The sequence below is a fragment of the Rhodamnia argentea genome, chromosome 1 (assembly GCF_020921035.1).
Source record: "Rhodamnia argentea isolate NSW1041297 chromosome 1, ASM2092103v1, whole genome shotgun sequence".
Classification (NCBI taxonomy): domain Eukaryota; kingdom Viridiplantae; phylum Streptophyta; class Magnoliopsida; order Myrtales; family Myrtaceae; genus Rhodamnia; species Rhodamnia argentea.
This window is the reverse complement of record NC_063150.1, coordinates 21,696,323-21,715,127: the sequence shown is the minus strand read 5'-3', so window position 1 is coordinate 21,715,127 and position 18,805 is coordinate 21,696,323. Positions and strand designations below refer to the sequence as shown.

At 39.8% G+C, this 18,805-nt stretch overlaps 1 protein-coding gene and 1 pseudogene across 1 annotated transcript; both read left to right on the top strand.

The window, feature by feature from the left end:
* LOC115734061 overlaps nt 1-18,805 on the top strand; it is a 227,610-nt pseudogene that overhangs the window by 19,281 nt on the left and 189,524 nt on the right.
* Nucleotides 585-1,031, top strand: LOC125314684 (1-aminocyclopropane-1-carboxylate oxidase homolog). The gene has a single exon (XM_048277548.1). The coding sequence runs from the start codon at nt 585-587 to the stop codon at nt 1,029-1,031; it is 447 nt and encodes a 148-aa protein (XP_048133505.1).

Below are 18,805 nucleotides of genomic sequence, written 5' to 3'. Positions count from 1 at the left end.
CATCTCCTTGATGTAGTTCTAGTTTAAAGATGAACCAAGACAAAACTTGTGTCTCAATTTCTCTTTCTTGCTTTTACGTTTTAATTTGTTTGTGGTTCATGCGTCGAATCCCAACAGCTTTGTAGAGATTTTTATTTTGATTTTATTGTTAGCCATGCATGCCGACCAATGTCTATTTCGTGCCAGATATCTCTAGAGATTGGTTTGCCGATTCAAACTCATAACTTGCGTAGTCAAAGATGATGAGCCTTTTTGCAATTTTCTGATCGCTTCTTCAACTTCATCACTTCCGTTACTTGAAGCCATTCGCTTCCCAAATGCCTTTCCAATATTCCCTGACCGGAATGCAGATAAAAGGTCAATCTGACGAACTTGCTATATTAAAATTGCCCGTCGCTTCTTGTCCTTGTTCTTGAACTCCAATCACTTTCGTTGTGATGCAACGTGTGTGATTGTTCTCCTTTCCTCTCACTGTTCTTGAACCCAGTCATTGGATACCGCAGAAACTTTTTCTTTCGACTTCTCCCACATTACATGCAAGATCGGACTTGGAACTCAGGCAGTGTTTTCCCGAAGGAAGAAAAATGGAAGAATTCAGCAGAGAAGAAGCAAATGAAAATAAACAGAAGTACGATCGAACGTGCAAGCTAGAGGCTTTCGATGAATCAAAGGCGGGTTCAAGGGCTTTGTCAATGAGGTATTACACAAGTTCCTCGTGTTTTCGTAGATCGCCCACAAAACCTGCTAAGTGTGCACAGGCATCGGGCGACAGCCACTTACGCATTCCTATAACTGACCTTGAAGAGATTGCGAAAGATCCATCGCAGTGCAAGGAGGTTGTAAATGAAGTTCGAAGTGCATCCAGAACTCGGGGCTTATTTCCGGTGGTGAATAATGGGATCCCTGCCGCTGTTCTGGAGGAGATGCTGGATGGAGTGCGCCGTTTCCATGAGCAAGGCGCTGGCGAGAAGAGACCTTTCTATCCGCAAGATTTCACTAGAAGCGTTGCGTCCTTCTTACAGCAGTTCTAATCAGTAGAGGACATGGGCAGCTAATTGGAGGGACACCCTATTCTGTATTATGGCACCTAATTCTCCCGAGGCAGAGGACTTGCCAGCGGTATGCCCGTCAGCGATTTCGCTACGCCAATCTCTTACGATAACTTGATAGAGCGTTTGCTTCTAATGGATTAGGAATTTGCGACGAATCGACCAATTAACTATGTCAAACCCCTTAGTGACGTAATGTGAATTCCCGAAGCGAGTGACGAATTTGGGAATTGTTGACGCCTAAATTTTGACTAATCTATTTTTTGCATAAAAATTATAAAAAATCATCTCACATATTTATTTTTAGCGTACATTGCATTGGCATATAATTGGGCAAGCAGAACACTTAATTTAGCATGCGTCTAGACTAGGCATGGGATGGAAAAATACACCGAGAAGATTTGAAACTTCAGGAACTGTATTGCAAATACTTAAAACTTCAGGGACCGTATTGCAAATACTTGAAACTTCATGGACTGTATTGCAAATACCAAAAGAAGATGGAGAAAGGAAGATGGTGAAGAGAAGATAATGAAAGGAAGATGGTGAAGAAAAGATAAAGAAGAGAAGATAATGAAAGGAAGATGGTGAAGGGAAGATGAAGAAGAGAAGATGAATATGAAGAAGGGAAGATGAAAATGGAAGGTGAAGAAATGAAGATGAAGAAGAGAAGATGAAAATGGAAGGTGAAGAAGTGAAGATGAAGAATGAATGATGGAGAACTTTGCCTATAAAAGAGGAGGAGAATTGAGAGAGTTTGGGGGAAGGAGTGGAAGAGAATTGAGAGAGTTTTTGAGAGGAATTTTTAGAGAGGAAAAAAAGAGTTCTTGAAAAAAATTAGAAGAGAAAATTCGAGAGTGAAGAAAAGAGTTTTAGTCGAGCATCATCTTCGACGAGTCCCGACACATATTTCGCCTCTCGCCATCCAACAACGCCATTGCTTGCCATTTTCGACGACAGCCGCGTTCTTCCAGCTCCGAGATCTTGAAGGGAACTATAACGTGTATGTGAGTAAGATTTTGTGTAATAGAAGGTAATCCTTTCCATCTCGATCTACAAAAATGTAATCGTTTGGTTTGAACATTTATTTGTTTATTTTAGACATGCCACGTGTTTCAAATTTTAGCATTATTACATGTTAATTTATTTTTATAAATACTCGTGACTGGCTGCGTTTTCTTTCTTTCTAAATCATCCATGTTGTATATCGCACAAAGTTCAATATTTTGCATTCTCATAAAAAAGAAGAAAAAAACCAAAAAAATTGCATCTTTGAATTTCAAGTAAAATCCATCAAAATTGTCAAATCAAATATTTTTCATGAAAATGGTACCGAAAGGGCGTTAGAGTAATCTAGCGTAACCAAATCCCCGAATTCAAAATCTCCGGTTCGCGGAAATAAGATAGTTTTCTCCCGCTATTTTATTTAGGTTTCTAATCAACCTACCGAAAATGATTAGTGGCGACTCCAAATTCAAAACACGTTGCATGTTAATTATTTGAACCTTAAGTTGCGATTTGGTATGGACTTGGGAGAGTCCGAGTTAGGTTAGTTAATTAATTAACCCGATAATCCATTAGCCCGAAAATTAACCCGTTTATTTTTTTAGGTCGCGACAGCTTGGCGACTCAGCTGGGGATCCAAAGAGGACTTAGGCCAGATAATTTCATGAGAAATAAATCACTTGATTTGGTAAACTTTGGTTGAATTCTCATTCTTAGGTGTTAAATGTTTTTGCAGATTGGGAGTTATAAGGGGAGGAGTGATCGGCTAACCTTTTGTTTTGCAGGCTTGGTGAATTGGAATTGTGATTTAACTTTTGAATCATTGAAGTGGTGTTTGCCTTTAATTGTTGTGCATGATTTATCGTATTTGCACTACACTGCACACAACCCGTGACCGGACCGGGGTCACACTAATAGTTTTAAGATGGTATTTGGATGGTTCTTTAACCTTGGCGGTAAGGTTTTGCTAAAGGTTATCCCATTTGGATCCCGAAAATTCTTCCAAAAAATGGCTCAAGGGTCGTTTTCATACATGTGAGGCTACGATGCATGAGAATTGCCCTTGTCGACCGAACCAAGCCGAAGTGATTGGACCCGACTAGTCATGACTATTATACGCGAGGTTGTGACTAGTCATGATGATTGCGCGCGAGGCTGCGACATGTCGTTTCATTCATCATTTCACTTTGCAAAAGCCTTTTGGATAGATAGAATAAGATTTAAACTCACAATTCATGCGCATGTCTTTGTGATTGGCATTTTCTTCGTATGAGATGTAATTTCTTGTCTCTTGTACCCTGTTATCTCATTTTTATTTTGGGCCGGTCCATAGTTTAGGTTGATTGTTTAGAAGTTTCATTGTCTTATTTTCAATTTCGCACTTTGCTTCCGCAGCTTTTACAATTTCATTAGTTGTCCTCAATTCTGATTTGACTTATTCATGTTATGCGATTTTTACTAAATTCTACGATCGAGCTTTGAGTAAGTGCCAAACATGAAAGTTGTAGACCTATGTTTCAACTAATATCTTACAAAATTTCAGAATTAAATTCATAATTTAATATGGCCCTTCGTTTTTTCAACAACATACGGTTATAACAGTTTTCTGAACATGATTTTTTTGGAAAGACACATTAAACTGATTTGATCCGCGCATTTCTAGTCCGATTGGCCAACATAAAAGTTGTTCATCATCTTCTCAACTACAAGCTCGTAAAATTTGGACATGTTTTGATCAACGTACGAATTAAAACGAATTTTTTCGTAAAAGCGGACAAACTGAAAATTACATGTTTCAATCCTTTGGTCATAATCACTTTGTTCGTTTGAGTCTAGAGGGATGTCATGGGCCGGCTCACTATTCTTGCTCCCTGTACTTATTTTGGTTTTGTTACTGCGTACAAGTAATTTATCACGGATCCTCCACATATTACTCGATCGATCGCGAAGAGGATGGCCGACATTAACGCCGCCGTTAGTGCAGCCCTAGACGAGAAACTTAGCTCCTTGACTGAGCGCTTTGAAGGGATGATGTCCCGAAAGATGGAAGAAATGATGGCCACCTTCACTGCCAAACTTCAAGCATCTACCGCCAGCCCGCCGCTTCCTGCTTTAGTTCCTCCTACGGACAACTTCGGTAAAGCCCCGGAAGCTGCTCCCTATCCAACAATGCCACTAGATGATGTGATTATCACAGGCGTGAGCTCAAGCACGCCGCCCGTAGTCCCAATCCCTCAAGCCAGCCCCGTGGCCCCCGGGTTGAATGGTGATACAGCCAAGCGGTTGGCTCAAATGGAACAGAGGATCCGAGAGGTCGAGGGGACTCACAACATACCCAAGATTGACTTGTCTGTCTTTTCAAAGGTCACAGTGCCAGAGAAGTTCAAGATGTCCGACTTCGAGAAGTATGATGGGACTTCCAACCCGGTTCAGCACGTCCGGATGTACCAGGCAAGAATGAACAAGTATGCGATCAACGGCCCCCTAATGGTCCGGACTTTCCAGGCTAGTTTAAAAGAAGCTGCCATGAGATGGTATACGGACTACGAGATCTACCGGATGGATGATTGGGAGAAGGCAGCTAATGCTTTCATCAAACATTTTAGCTTTAACTTGGATGTGCTGACCACCAGAGAAGATCTTGAACGGCTTGAGATGAAGAGAGGAGAAACAATCAAGCAAGATGCTACCAGGTGGAGGAACGTAGCATCCCAACTGAAACCGGTCCCTCCCGAAAGGGAGCTCATGAAATTGTTTGTTTCCACTCTGCCGCAAGTTATGAGAACCCGAATTTTGGGATCCGCTGCCACGTCATTCAGCCATCTCATCGCAATGGCTGAAGAAATCGAGAACGGTATGAAGAAAGGCTGGTACGATGATGTCACCACAACGACTAAGAGGTTTGCGGTAAGAAAAGACAAGGAGCCGGCCCCACAGGTCAACATGACCTACAGCCAAAAACCCACGACCCGGACGCTAGTCGTACGGGTTCCAAATCAGCAGCAGGCCAATTTCGGCGTGCAACGACAAAGAGAGAATCAACGGTCCCCTCGGAAGTTTACCCCTCTACCAGGAACCCCGTCGCAAGTACTCGCGGTTCTACGTAAGAGAGGTTTACCGACTTCCGAGCCTCTACGACCCAGTAACACGAGCTCGCCAAGATATGATCTATCAAAGAAATGTGATTACCACTGCGGGAAGCTTGGACATGACACCGACAACTGTTTCGTGTTGAAGCATCGGATCCAAGATCTTCTTGATTCTAAGGCATTCTCGTTCCAAGGCAACAAACAGCCAAATGTTTAGAATAATCCTTTGCCAGATCATTCTGGTAAAATTAATCTTGTATTCGGGTTGGGAATCAGACAGGTTGGTGCTAGTAAGGATGAAGGAGTCTTCGATATCGCCGGTTGTTTTGATGATGTAACCATTGCTGCTATATCTGAAGACGGAGCGCATAAGGAGGAACCTTACCCGGCGCCTAAACCTTCCAAATCATTCATTAATGCCATATGTGATGATCCACTGGAGGGTTTAGATTCGGAGGGGATACATGAGGAGGGAAATAGCTGCCTCGTTAGTAGAGAAAGCGGAAAGATTTGAAGAGGGAAATAACTGCCTCTTCCGTAGGAGGGAGCGAAAAGATTTGAGGAGGGAAATAATCGCCTCGTTCGTAGAGAAAGCGAAAAGATTTGAGGGCTCCTCCATATCAGAAAAGAAAAAGATGACAGATTGAGTGAGAGATAAGAGTTATTACGGCTTGGAATCAAGGCGACCGGACCAAAGTTGATTGGAAGATCAATACCGGGAAAACCTACCGAGCAAAAGGTACCCGGCCACTTCCCAATCAAGAATACAGGTCATACCAACCTTCTGCTGGTGGTTCTAGCGACGGACCGATTGATCATCCCTACAAGTTCCCGAGCAATGGCGGAAGCTCAAGCTCAAGGAGTCAGATCGCTCACGGCGAAAACAAAGTGGGAAATGCGTCGCCAGTGTTAGCAAGTAACACCGCTCAATTCAAGTATCAATTGCTCGAAAAATCAGAAGATTACTTTGATGATGAGTTCACCACCTTGATCGGCTAGTTCGGAGCTGAAGGACCTCCCGAGTTGTGATCTCAAGCAAGTGATTATGGATCCTTGAACAACGATCGTTGGTGTATGATCCAAGACAAAATCGATCGATCATTGGAATGGCCAGCAAGAGAGGGGATTGCCAACTGTTTTGAGAACAATATAGCAAAAAGCGAACCAACCGTGGACGCCAACATCACCACGGCCTGGTGGTTGGGGGAATGACAGTGGTCCGAGGCGTCCCAGGTTCGATCCCGGGATTTGACATCAATGTACAAAGATTAATAAAAATATTTTTTGCTTCGCAGTTCAATGCCAATTGAAGCTCAGCCCAGATGGTTACAAAACCAGAGAAATAACATCCCGGACATACAATCCGATCAAGATGAGTTGATCCTTTCAATTCAAAGTTCACAAGAAATTCGTACAAGGGTAAAGCGGTATCGTTTCAACTCGTTTAGGACATGAGAACGTACATTGATGCTTTCCCTTTTGATTTTTACGGGGGTCACCGCCTTTCCGGATAGGGAAGTATCCATTCTCCCCGAAAAATTAATAAGAAATTCCCGGAGCCTTTGACAATCTCATGTCTTGAACCAGATAATGAAGTTTTGCAACTCATTCGCATGAGCGGGGGCAACTCCCAATCCACGCCCCTAAGAAGTTTCTTATGTGCTTGCGAATTCTGTCCACCAAGATAAAAAGTTGCTGCATTTTATATGCTCGAAAACACTCATACATTGCATAGTTTGCGCATGACTGTTCCTCATGTTTAATTTACCAACTCTGAATAAGGAACATGAACTACATAAGATACATCGAATGTATGGAATGGGGCAGGGCGGGATGATGAAAGGCAATCCTTTCCCAAACACGTCCCATTTTTTTCGGGAGAGTTGAACGGTGGCTAAGTTCCGCATTTCACAAGGTAAAAGGTTTTCTCGCAAAAGGTACGATAGCCGAAATGACAGAGGCATTCAGTTCTCTATCCCAAACACTACGGGTGATCCATTGATTACCCCTTTTGAGCGGTGGTTTCATTTCTTTACCCCTGTCAAGAACCACCCCACATCGGGGTCCAGGCGAGTTAATTCCAGCAGCAACACGAGGTAAATGGTTAGAAATTTTCTTGCTTGGACTAACATTAATCTTCGGGTGTTTCTTTGCATTTATACTCGAATTTTAATTCAAGTGCCTTAGGATGATGAAGAGCATTCATTTCTCTATTCTATACACTTCATTCTTTGCATAGCCCACTTGAGCTTGCAAATTCATTTCTTAAACCCCTGTTGGTGATCATTTGCTCATTCCAAAGACGAAGATAGCATTTTCCCAAGGATTAGAATTGGAGATGGTCGGGTCAATAGAGAATTCCCGAAAGGACTCATTTCTTGTATGCTAGATTTTTTATGTTTACATAATTTTTCTTTGTAAATGTTTATGTTTGTTGTAATTCCTGGTTTAAAATCATGGGATTGTAAAAAAAAAAAAAAAAAGAGGCAAACTCAGCTTAAAGGAGAAGGGTCCGCTCTCGAGAAAAAAAAAAAAAATAAAAAGCAAAATAAAGAGATGTCGAAGAGCTCTCAAAGAAAAAGGAAAAGAAATCTCTTCTCGAAAAAAAGAAGAAAAAAAAGAAAAATGAGAGTCGGGAGTAAGAAAAGCAAAGGCTGATCTCATATGAAAGTTTCAAGCATAGGAAAAGCAAAGTGCCTACCAAAAGTAAGGCCAATGCACATTTATTTGTAAAGTACTTCTGAATTTTGAATGTACATTTTTGCATGTTAAGTTGTAAATTCCATGTACATGTTTGCATTGTGTCTCTTGCAAATCCTTGACAGACACTTGTTGTGAAGAAGACTCCCCAAGAAATCGGTTTGCAAAGTGCAATTTTCAGTAGAAAACTACCATCCCTCATTCAATGATGGTATTCTTTCAGAAGACATTTCCGGAAGACCAAGATCGGTGACTAGTCGGCGATGATCACCAACATCAAGCCCCTTCTCATTTAATTTCCGAGCCAAAACGAGCCTTTTCGTTCCTCGGTCCCCGAATCATAACTCACCGTGCAACCCTTCAAAAGTCTTTTTCGACTAGGGCACTTGAGTTAATGTATGGCTCAATTATTTTAAGGATCGCTCGAAGAAGTTCGAGCAAGATTATTTCTCTCTCATTTTTGCAGGGTTCTTGACTTGTAAACCCAAAGCGGATAACGAAGAAATTCATTTCAGCAGCCTTGACTCAATTAGAGTCCCCTTTGTAAACCTTTGACCTAGCCCTCATTACGGTCCTAATCAAGACCTCCCGATCGGCTCGGTCGTATCAATTGCGAGATTACTTGGATCCTTATCGAATGCGATGATGGAAAGATTGAGTGATTTCTCTTGAATCCTGCAGACAGGATAAATAGCTTTTCTCGAGAGTGAGAGAAAGCCCTTTCGGATCGAAGTCCCCCCATTCAGCTCACATTCGAGGTATTCATAATGTGAGAACCTCCCTGGACAAAATTGGTAATGTAAACTTGACGGAATGGTTATGCATGAACCATAGTATGAGTGATTGCATTATACTCATTGTTGAATATGTTTGTGTGTGTTACCTCTGACATTCTATGATAGGTAATACATTCCCGATGTTCGAGTTCCCTCCCAAGGTCTCGAAATTCATCCAAGGATTATTGAATGAACAAGTTTTGCTGGCAAATGCCTACCAGGTGCGATACAGCAATCTGTTTCGTTCCTTGATTAATCGTTTGGAGAACCCGGATAAGTTTTCTGAACCCCTTTTCAAATTAACAACTCCTCCGATGATAGTTGTTACAATTCAATCGAGGCAATATGCCCATTTCGTACTTATCGATTCTATTCGGTGGTGCTCTTATCAAATATTGTTCAATTCGGGCAATATGCCTCTTCTATCGGGACGTGAAGACATATGTACGGGCGATCTTGACATCTTATCAAATTGTAACGACGTAGCTCTTATGATTTCGGTCTCGAATCACGAAGACGTATGTACTAGTGATCTTGACCTTTAGTCGGCTCATAATGACATAGCTCTTATGATTTTCGGCTCCTTTATCAAATCATGAAGACATAAGCACCCATGGTTTTGATCCAAACCAAATCATAATGACGTAGCTCTTATGATTTTGTTTCCCCTTTGTCGAATCGTGAAGACATATGCACTGGCGATTTCAACATTTAATCAACTCACAATGACGTAGCTCTTGTGAACTCGATTCCACTTCTTTCGACTCACAATGACGTAGCTCTTGTGATCTCGAAGGACACACATATCTTGCGCTGTCTCGCATTAGGGAGAAGTCTCGATAACGAGATAGGCCGAATACCTTAAGGTCCTCGTGTTTGCAAGAAACTGGGAAATTAAGGGAATCAACAGCTTATGAGGTATTTGGTAAAACAGGTATTCTCGTATGCGATCCATGTGCGAGTTTCTCTAACATGAAAAAGGAAAATTATGACACATGTTATTTACAGTCTTGCATATCATGCATCACTTCATTACATAAAAAATGGGATTAAAACTCCCACCAAAAAGTTCATCCATAATTTGCACTGTCAAAATTTAGGATTCAATTTTGTCTTTGAGCGGAACCTCTACGAGCCTCCACTCAAAGAGGGGCAACTGTTGACGCCTAAATTTTGACTAATCTATTTTTTGCATAAAAATTATAAAAAATCATCTCACATATTTATTTTTAGCGTACATTGCATTGGCATATAATTGGGCAAGCAGAACACTTAATTTAGCATGCGTCTAGACTAGGCACGGGATGGAAAAATACACCGAGAAGATTTGAAACTTCAGGAACTGTATTGCAAATACTTAAAACTTCAGGGACTGTATTGCAAATACTTGAAACTTCAGGGACTGTATTGCAAATACCAAAAGAAGATGGAGAAAGGAAGATGGTGAAGAGAAGATAATGAAAGGAAGATGGTGAAGAAAAGATAAAGAAGAGAAGATAATGAAAGGAAGATGGTGAAGGGAAGATGAAGAAGAGAAGATGAATATGAAGAAGGGAAGATGAAAATGGAAGGTGAAGAAATGAAGATGAAGAAGAGAAGATGAAAATGGAAGGTGAAGAAGTGAAGATGAAGAATGAATGATGGAGAACTTTGCCTATAAAAGAGGAGGAGAATTGAGAGAATTTGGGGGAAGGAGTGGAAGAGAATTGAGAGAGTTTTGAGAGAGTTTTTGAGAGGAATTTTTAGAGAGGAAAAAAAGAGTTCTTGAGAAAAATTAGAAGAGAAAATTCGAGAGTGAAGAAAAGAGTTTTAGTCGAGCATCATCTTCGACGAGTCCCGACACATATTTCGCCTCTCGCCATCCAACAACGCCATTGCTTGCCATTTTCGACGACAGCCGCGTTCTTCCAGCTCCGAGATCTTGAAGGGAACTATAACGTGTATGTGAGTAAGATTTTGTGTAATAGAAGGTAATCCTTTCCATCTCGATCTACAAAAATGTAATCGTTTGGTTTGAACATTTATTTGTTTATTTTAGACATGCCTCGTGTTTCAAATTTTAGCATTATTACATGTTAATTTATTTTTATAAATACTCGTGATCGGCTGCGTTTTCTTTCTTTCTAAATCATCCATGGTGTATATCGCACAAAGTTCAATATTTTGCATTCTCATAAAAAAGAAGAAAAAAACCAAAAAAATTGCATCTTTGAATTTCAAGTAAAATCCATCAAAATTGCCAAATCAAATATTTTTCATGAAAATGGTACCGAAAGGGCGTTAGAGTAATCTAGCGTAACCAAATCCCCGAATTCAAAATCTCTGGTTCGCGGAAATAAGATAGTTTTCTCCAGCTATTTTATTTAGGTTTCTAATCAACCTACCGAAAATGATTAGTGGCGACTCCAAATTCAAAACACGTTGCATGTTAATTATTTGAACCTTAAGTTGCGATTTGGTATGGACTTGGGAGAGTCCGAGTTAGGTTAGTTAATTAATTAACCTGATAATCCATTAGCCCGAAAATTAACCCGTTTATTTTTTTAGGTCGCGACAGGAATCACCTTGTTCGAGCTACCGGTTGGAGGCGCTCGGGTTGAAGCCGAACCATCCGAAGGACATGGGGACTCGTCCTTCTGAGCCAGCACCGCCCCAAATGCCCACAACCAAAGCTCACCCCGGGAGCCAGCAAGCACGCCCCCGACCGCGACTTCTTCAACGTGCTCCCGCAAGTCCGTGTCGGAAGTCTCCAAGTTCTTCATCAGAATTAGTGGATCATCGGAGATCGTTCATTTATTACAAATTGTCTAAATCAAGTAATTAACTTCAAAAATAACCTAACCACCTACCGTAACAAGGATCCATAAGCTATCAACAGTCTCTAGAACTTTCAATTGTTACAAATTCGTCCCTCACCTTGGTGAGATTACAAAGCTTAACTCTTTGCGCGGTTTCATAATGTTCTTCATCAACTATTCGAGGGTTTTTTCCTACTAAAGTTTCTAATTTTTTATTTTAAACCGGCTTGATTTTCTTTGAATGATCTTACTTAATAATCCATTTATTAACAATATAGCCCATAAAATAACCTTGTTAACAGCCTCTCTCACTTCTGCATATTTCGAAATTCCTCCTAACCTTGTCAAAAAAATTACAAAGATACCCTTTTTATACCTAGTTTCATCATTTTCATATTATTCCCATTCCAGATGCAATAAAACCTATTAGTAATCTGTCAAAGACATCCTAGGCATGTGGACAGCTTTCTAATTTAAGCCCAACAATCACAATAGATTAACATACAATTATTGAAACTTAATGACACATAGAGTAAAATCTACGCTAAATGAACAAATAATCAATCAACCAAGACCAAGAGTACTAAGTAGAGTCCTTAGAGTATTCACTTAACTTGAGTGAAATCTTCAACAAAGCACGCCTTATCACCTTGAAATCAAAATAAATTCTAAATTACAAGTCTCATTCTTTTGAAGACAACAAAGCTTATTTGATAAACAAACAAGTGAAGTCCATAAATGCTTGACATTCAATCCTTGATCCTTAAGCAATCCTCTCATTGGTTGATTTTAAGTCACATGGATTAATGGACATAGCCAACTTGATGGCGAAGATTGAATAGCCAACGGTTGAGATTAGGCCTTCTCTTGGATTAATGACTACAAGGACATTTTGGTAATTTTACCAAGTGGCATTTTGGTAATCCTTGCAATTTGAGGAGAGTCGACCATATCCGGAGCTGGGCTGATTTGTCCGGCTCAATGGGTGATGAGGTTCCATTGGGTTTCCGCTCAAAGAACCGGACCCAATCGAGCGTGCTCGAGTCGGCCAATTCGACCGGGTTGGCCTCCAATTGAGCTAACTAATTTAGCTAATTGGGCTCGGTATATTGACCAAATGGGTTGGTCAAGTCAATTGAGGTTTGGTCCAATCGAGTTGACCCGGTTCAAGCTGGATTGGCTTAATTTGATTAGATCGACTCATGGCATCTCAATTACCTTAAATCCCTTTGAATTGCATTATGGGCTTCACCAATTTTTTCTTGCTTAGCCCATTTAACCAAATCAGGCTTTGGTCCAAGTGGGTCGTACCGGGTTGGTTAATTGGGTTAACCAAGCCTCGCCTGTTGGTCTCAATTCACCATAGGAATTTGGATATGATGAATGGTGTGAAGCACAAGTTTTGGAGCTTAAATTTGTCAAACTGAGGCCTTTTTCAATTTTTCACTGGGGGTGTTCTCTTTGGACCAACATTCAAGAGGAAGTACATCAATAGCGTAGGCATATCTGCTATAACAGATGCACGCTATTTTCGTTTGTTAGATTATATCTATTTTTATGTTTGAGAATTTCAATTTTGCTTGTTCGGAAGTTTTTACTTCCGAGAAATTTCGACTGCAATAAAGTTGATTTAGAAGGTCTGATTTCTGGAACAGAGCAGATGTGAATGTGATAGATGCTTGCCATGCTTCTTTAACTAGTCATGCACACCGTACTCTTTCTATGTTTTGCATGAAACGTTGATCTAATTCAATCTGGCAGGGGAATGAACTTCACAGCCAGGGGCGGTTTAAGGATGCCTTGCATAAGTATTTGCTTGTAAGTTATTCTTCTGCTTGTTCGCACTATATATTTCCGTTATGTGGCTATTTTACCTTGGACTGAGGGGATTCTTATAGGTCAATTTGCCATGATTTTTCCAAAAATAGTATTCAAATTGATTTTATTTGGCTTAATCGGATTCAAATTGGGCTAATTGGAATTACTCATGAAGGATCAACTCTAATTGGCTTGAAAATTGAATACGTTATAACACCTAGATCAAATGTCGTAAAGGAAACTACTCTAAAAAATGACTAGAAATTAATAAATTATGAACTTTGGTGATCAAAAGTCGGAATTCTCGATTTGACAGAAAGGCCGATTCTTGATCAATTTTTGTAAAATTGATGGATTAGAAGTCTAATTTTTGTAAAATTCAAAGTTTTTGAATTTTCTAAAAGAGTTGACCGAGGGTTGACATTAGTGGTTGACCAAAAAGCCAATTCTAAAGATATTCTTGGATTATTGATAAAATCAATGTCTAAGTTTAGACAGAACACTATGGAACTTGAAAAACCTTAAAGAACATTAAAAAGACTCCTTTTGGCCAAGAAATGGGCCCTATCGCGATTAGGATCCCTATTATCGAGATTTCACCTTTATACGAGTTTTCGGCTAAAAATCGGGTGTCAATGGTAGTATTGAGAAAAAAAACCCCGCGACTAAACAAGATGCTAAACAATTACCCGCAGTAGTAAAGACGGATGAGTTTAATCTAGTCAACGGGTTAAGGTAAATGCCCGCTTAGATATTCTTGTTAGATCTTTTCACGTCCTCCTAGAAACACGAAGATGCTTTCCTGAAGGTGCTTAACGAAGTTGAATGTGCCGGAGACCGACGATGATGGTCAATTGGAAGGACTTCATTGGATCCATCTTCTTGAAGGACCAAATTTCTATTGCGGATAAAGACTTCTCTGCTGCAGGTTGCACTCATACGAAAGCACTGCACATTTTCGTAAAACGCGGCAAAATGGTCGTGGCAAGAATATTGATTGACAATGGTTCCACGCTGAATATCCGCCCGCATGCTACACGCCACCTTTTAGGTGTTGACGGGATGAAGGAGGAGGCAGTTAGTGAAGTGGAACTAGAACTCTGGATTGGTCCTATACCGTGTTTAGTGATATTCCAAGTCTCTGACAGGCTAATTGCTTTTAATTTCCTACTGGGAAGACCTCAGGCCACACTGTTAAGCTGTCCCATCGAGCCTTCATTAAAAAGCAAGGTCCATCCCAAGTGATTTGGAATTGAAAATCCGTCCTTCTTCTGAAAAGTCTCGTCAACTCTTCCACTCAACCCCTCAATTAACTTTCTGAGACCCTCCGTCTCTTCACTAATGCCTCTGAGATTTAACAAAAGCTTCTTCATCTCTGGATGGAATTCAACTTCACCTAATTTATGCTGGATCTCTTCAACAAATCGACAGTACCAAGAGAGGTGGTGCCCAAATTTGTACTCCGATGTTCTTTGTCTTGTTCAAGTTGAGTAGATGTTTAGTGATAGAAACTAGTAGTCATGAAGCACAATAAAATATCAATGGATTAGCACATTTGACTGAGTTATCGATTCTTGGTTATGTGGGGGTTGAAGTCCATAAGTTTTGTGCTATCTATTTTCTTTTGTCCTATGTAGGGTAAAATAGTGTCGTCTCATTTGCTTGTATGTGAATATGATTAATATCCTTTGACCATATATAAGAGGTCTAGACTGGTTACTCTTTAGGGTTGTGTCCCGTTGTGATCTGATTTGCAATAAAACTTCCTTAAAATTCATTACTTGCTAGCTTGTATTAGACGTTTATAAGCCAGCATCCAGGTACGGCTTTGTGATATCTTTCTTCACTCTCACATGACCCACAAACTATAAGGGTTACTCTTTGAATGAAGTGGTTCAGAAAATAGTAGTGAACATTCATACTCCAAATTCATATCGGAATTATAGGAGATGACCGGCTGTCCTACAAAGGATGAAGCCTTTAGCAACAACCATTTCATATAAATCTGACTCCATGTCAAATTGTTAATCAAGTAAAATCTGTATTCAAAAACTTATAATTATCCAAACTATTTTCAAAAGGATTTCACAAAAAACTCTCAATTTCCCAGAATTTATTTGGTAAATGTCATTTTAGGTCACCTCATGTCACCACCCACATACCCCAATATCCTCTTCTTTGTTCTCGTGACATAGAATGATAATAGAAGGAGAAAACAAAATCAGGGATCAGCAAGTGATAATCATTGATATGCTTATGAGATCAATAAATGATTAACGCCACTTTTAGAAGTGTGTATTGGCATAATACATCGTGGAAGTCATACCAATAAATATTCTCATAACATGAATATGCCATATATTCTCCATGGGTCATTGCATCACATAATATAACGTAAACCATATAGTATGCAGCAAATATCAATGTCAATCACTCATGTCAAGAAAATTTATGGTCACATTTCACCAAGTGATAAGATTTGACATCTGTATCTGCATATAGACGCGTGCGCACCCACACTTGTGCGGCACAAATTAAAATTTTTCCCTAGCATATTGTCGTGAAAGCAATCGAGATGTTGCGCTCAAATTGCTATATATAGAAATTGTTATTACAGGTCAAGGCCTAAAGTTAATTTGTTCATAGAACTTGCAGATGCTTTATGGATCTTTAAGGTAGCTAGGCCTTTGCTCTCATGCTTGTAATTGTGCGTATAAAAAAATGAAATAGGTTAGACCTATTATAAACCCAGTTGTGCATACACCTGTACATCTTTTGAGAAGTCATGTGTTATACTATCAGTGGACGTTCGGAAAAAAGAAAGCGAAGGAAAAAATGAAACTTCTCGGGGATTGGGAATGCTCTTTCGTGGAACCCAGCAATTAAAATAGGGAGCCTATGACTAAAGCTAACCCGACGACATGAAGTACTGCAATTACAAAAGGCAAAAATGAAGACTAAACAAATCAAAACCATTTCCTCGAAGCTGATAAGCGATCTCCCGTGAAAATAAGTCGGTGTTCATATCTATTATAAAATTAAAGCGAATGTTCAAAGGATCTTGCAATTCAAGTTCATGCTAAATCATTAAAGAAATAAATGAGAAATAATAAAAGACACTCAAAATTCATATGGTTTGATCTGAGTATTGATACCTATATTCACGTCACATGCTGGAATATTTATCACACATAGATTAAGTGCAAATCCAAAGTGTTTATAAAAGAACAACTTATCAGGTGTTCAAGTCGACAGGAAAAGCTTTACGTACGTTGAACTAAGAAGCGTCTCCTCACGCTCTTTTTCTTTTTGCCCTTTGTCCGGCTCGGCTCCTTTGGGAATGCTTTTGTGCGGCGGGTCAAGGAAAGAAAAAAAAACCTGACCCCCCCAAAAAAAAAAAGAAAAAAAAAACAAACAAACTTAAAAGAGCAAACATCCCGAAACTATAGGATATTTACCACTAAAATCTAGCTTTATAGAATCGTCACCGTAATGCACTAATTTGCCATCTTAGTGACGAAACTATTGTAACAACTTAATTATTTGATTGAAATGACAAAATTTGGGAAGAACAATTGTTTTCAGGAACAGAAATTATGTGCATTTACCAAATTCATTTCTGTTCTAGAAACAAATATTTTATGCAGTTACCAAACACATTTTAATTCTCTAAAACTCAATCGGGAAACAAAATTCGAAAAAATCAATTTAATCAGAATCACTTTTTTGAATCAGAATTGTTGTCATACGGACTTTTATCCTCCCGTAGTTTCTCATTTTACTCGCTATAAATGCAAGTAAAAGAAAAAATAAAAAGTAGTTTGATGCCATAAAAACAAATTATGGCGTCATCGAGCTTAACATAATCTCATCTACGAAATGGCTTCAAATGTTTTCGGTGTGTTCGGCCAAAATGTTCCTTTTGTCTTTCCTTTCTTTCCTCTAACGAAGACTTACTTTTGGATGGGGGCCAACCGTATATTAAAAATTACTTTTTCCTTGTATGGCTTTTGGACGAGATGATCACTGTACGTCTTCTTAGTTGTGATATATAAATATACGTCTATTGTCACTCACAAATTTGCCACATGAGTCTGCATGCATAAAGCCACCCGCTGGTCAAAGGTGTACCATATTGCTTAAGGCGCGCATGACAATACTTATACTTCAGAAATTAACTTTTAGCCAGAAATTGGCGGCGGCCAGTGAAGATAGGCGATAGATTGCGGTGGCAGGTGGCGATTGGTGATGAGGGCAGCGGTGGTCGGCGATTGGAAGCGGTGGGAGGTAGTTGGCGACGGCCAGCGATGCACAGTGGTTGGCAGTTGACAGCAGCCTGTGAAGGTCGACGGGCGGCGATGGGAGGAGATCGACGGTGGGCGGTGGTTAGCGACGTTCGTGGGCGATAGTGGGCGAAGGCAACCGATGGTCGGCAACCCGTGGAGGTCGGCGGTTAGCAGTGATCGACGTTGGTCAACAATTGGCAACCGGGGAACGTGGGTGGCGGTGGTCGTGAGCGACGACAAAGGCGGGCATGGTCGAAAAGAGGATGAGGCAAGAAGTACTTTTTGAGTTTCTTTTTTTTATCCAAGAAGTACTTTTTGAGTTGGAGAAGCAATTCTTTGGATTTCTCAAATTGGAAAAAAATAACTTTAGGTGTGAAAATTCACTTCATCGGTAGAAATTTCTTTTAGAAGTATAAATATTTACCAAATGGATTTTTATTTTAAAAGTTACATTACCAAGGATTTCTTCTCCAGAAGTACTTTTGAAGTAGAAATCTACATCTAGATGTGTTACCATGCACTTCCTTAATTATGATATACTTAAATCTTGCACATATAACTATATACCTCATGCATAGTCACGCGTTAAATTATTTTTGCTACTCAGCAATGGAGAATGCCGTTTTGAGAAAGCCAACAATCACCATTGATAACTAATTTTATTAAATTATGTTTCGAGTTTGAATTCGCGTACCAAACGCGATATCCATTGGATAATGGACGGTGGCAAACCAAGATCAAGACTTGGACTTCTCTGATTGCTCAACAGAAAAGGTAAGGGTCTTTAACTTGGGTTGTGCGTGTGGGGCCAACTAAAAGAGGAAAGGAAGTAAAAGTATTAAAGAAGAATAAAAAGAAGGTCTAGATTTTGCTTTTATGTCACATCCGTACGGAAGAAAGGAAGACCCCTTTTCTGCACAGTGAGCCGCTTCTCGAAAGAAACTCAGGAAGAACGCACGAAGTTCTTGTGGCTTTGGGCTTACGAGAGGAGCTGCGAATACATGACTTGTGCGAGTTTTACATCCCGTCGAGTTTGTTTTATTTGTAAGTACTTTGAGCTTAGATATAATCTAGGTATGAAAAATACTCGAGCATTATAAGTAATTGTAACTTTGATTCTCTGATTATATTGAATTATTTATGATTGACTTTTCTCATAAATTTGGATACCAACATTTAAACCGAACCATGAAAATCTCTGGAGAGTCCTTTATTATTCCTTGTTTATTTCTCTAATATTTTTTACATTGACCTATTTGCAAGATCCTATTACATTTTCGTGTT

What these genes read in the sequence shown, in the direction of transcription:
- LOC125314684 (XM_048277548.1), top strand. Translation starts at nt 585, where the DNA reads ATGGAAGAATTCAGCAGAGAAGAAGCAAATGAAAATAAACAGAAGTAC.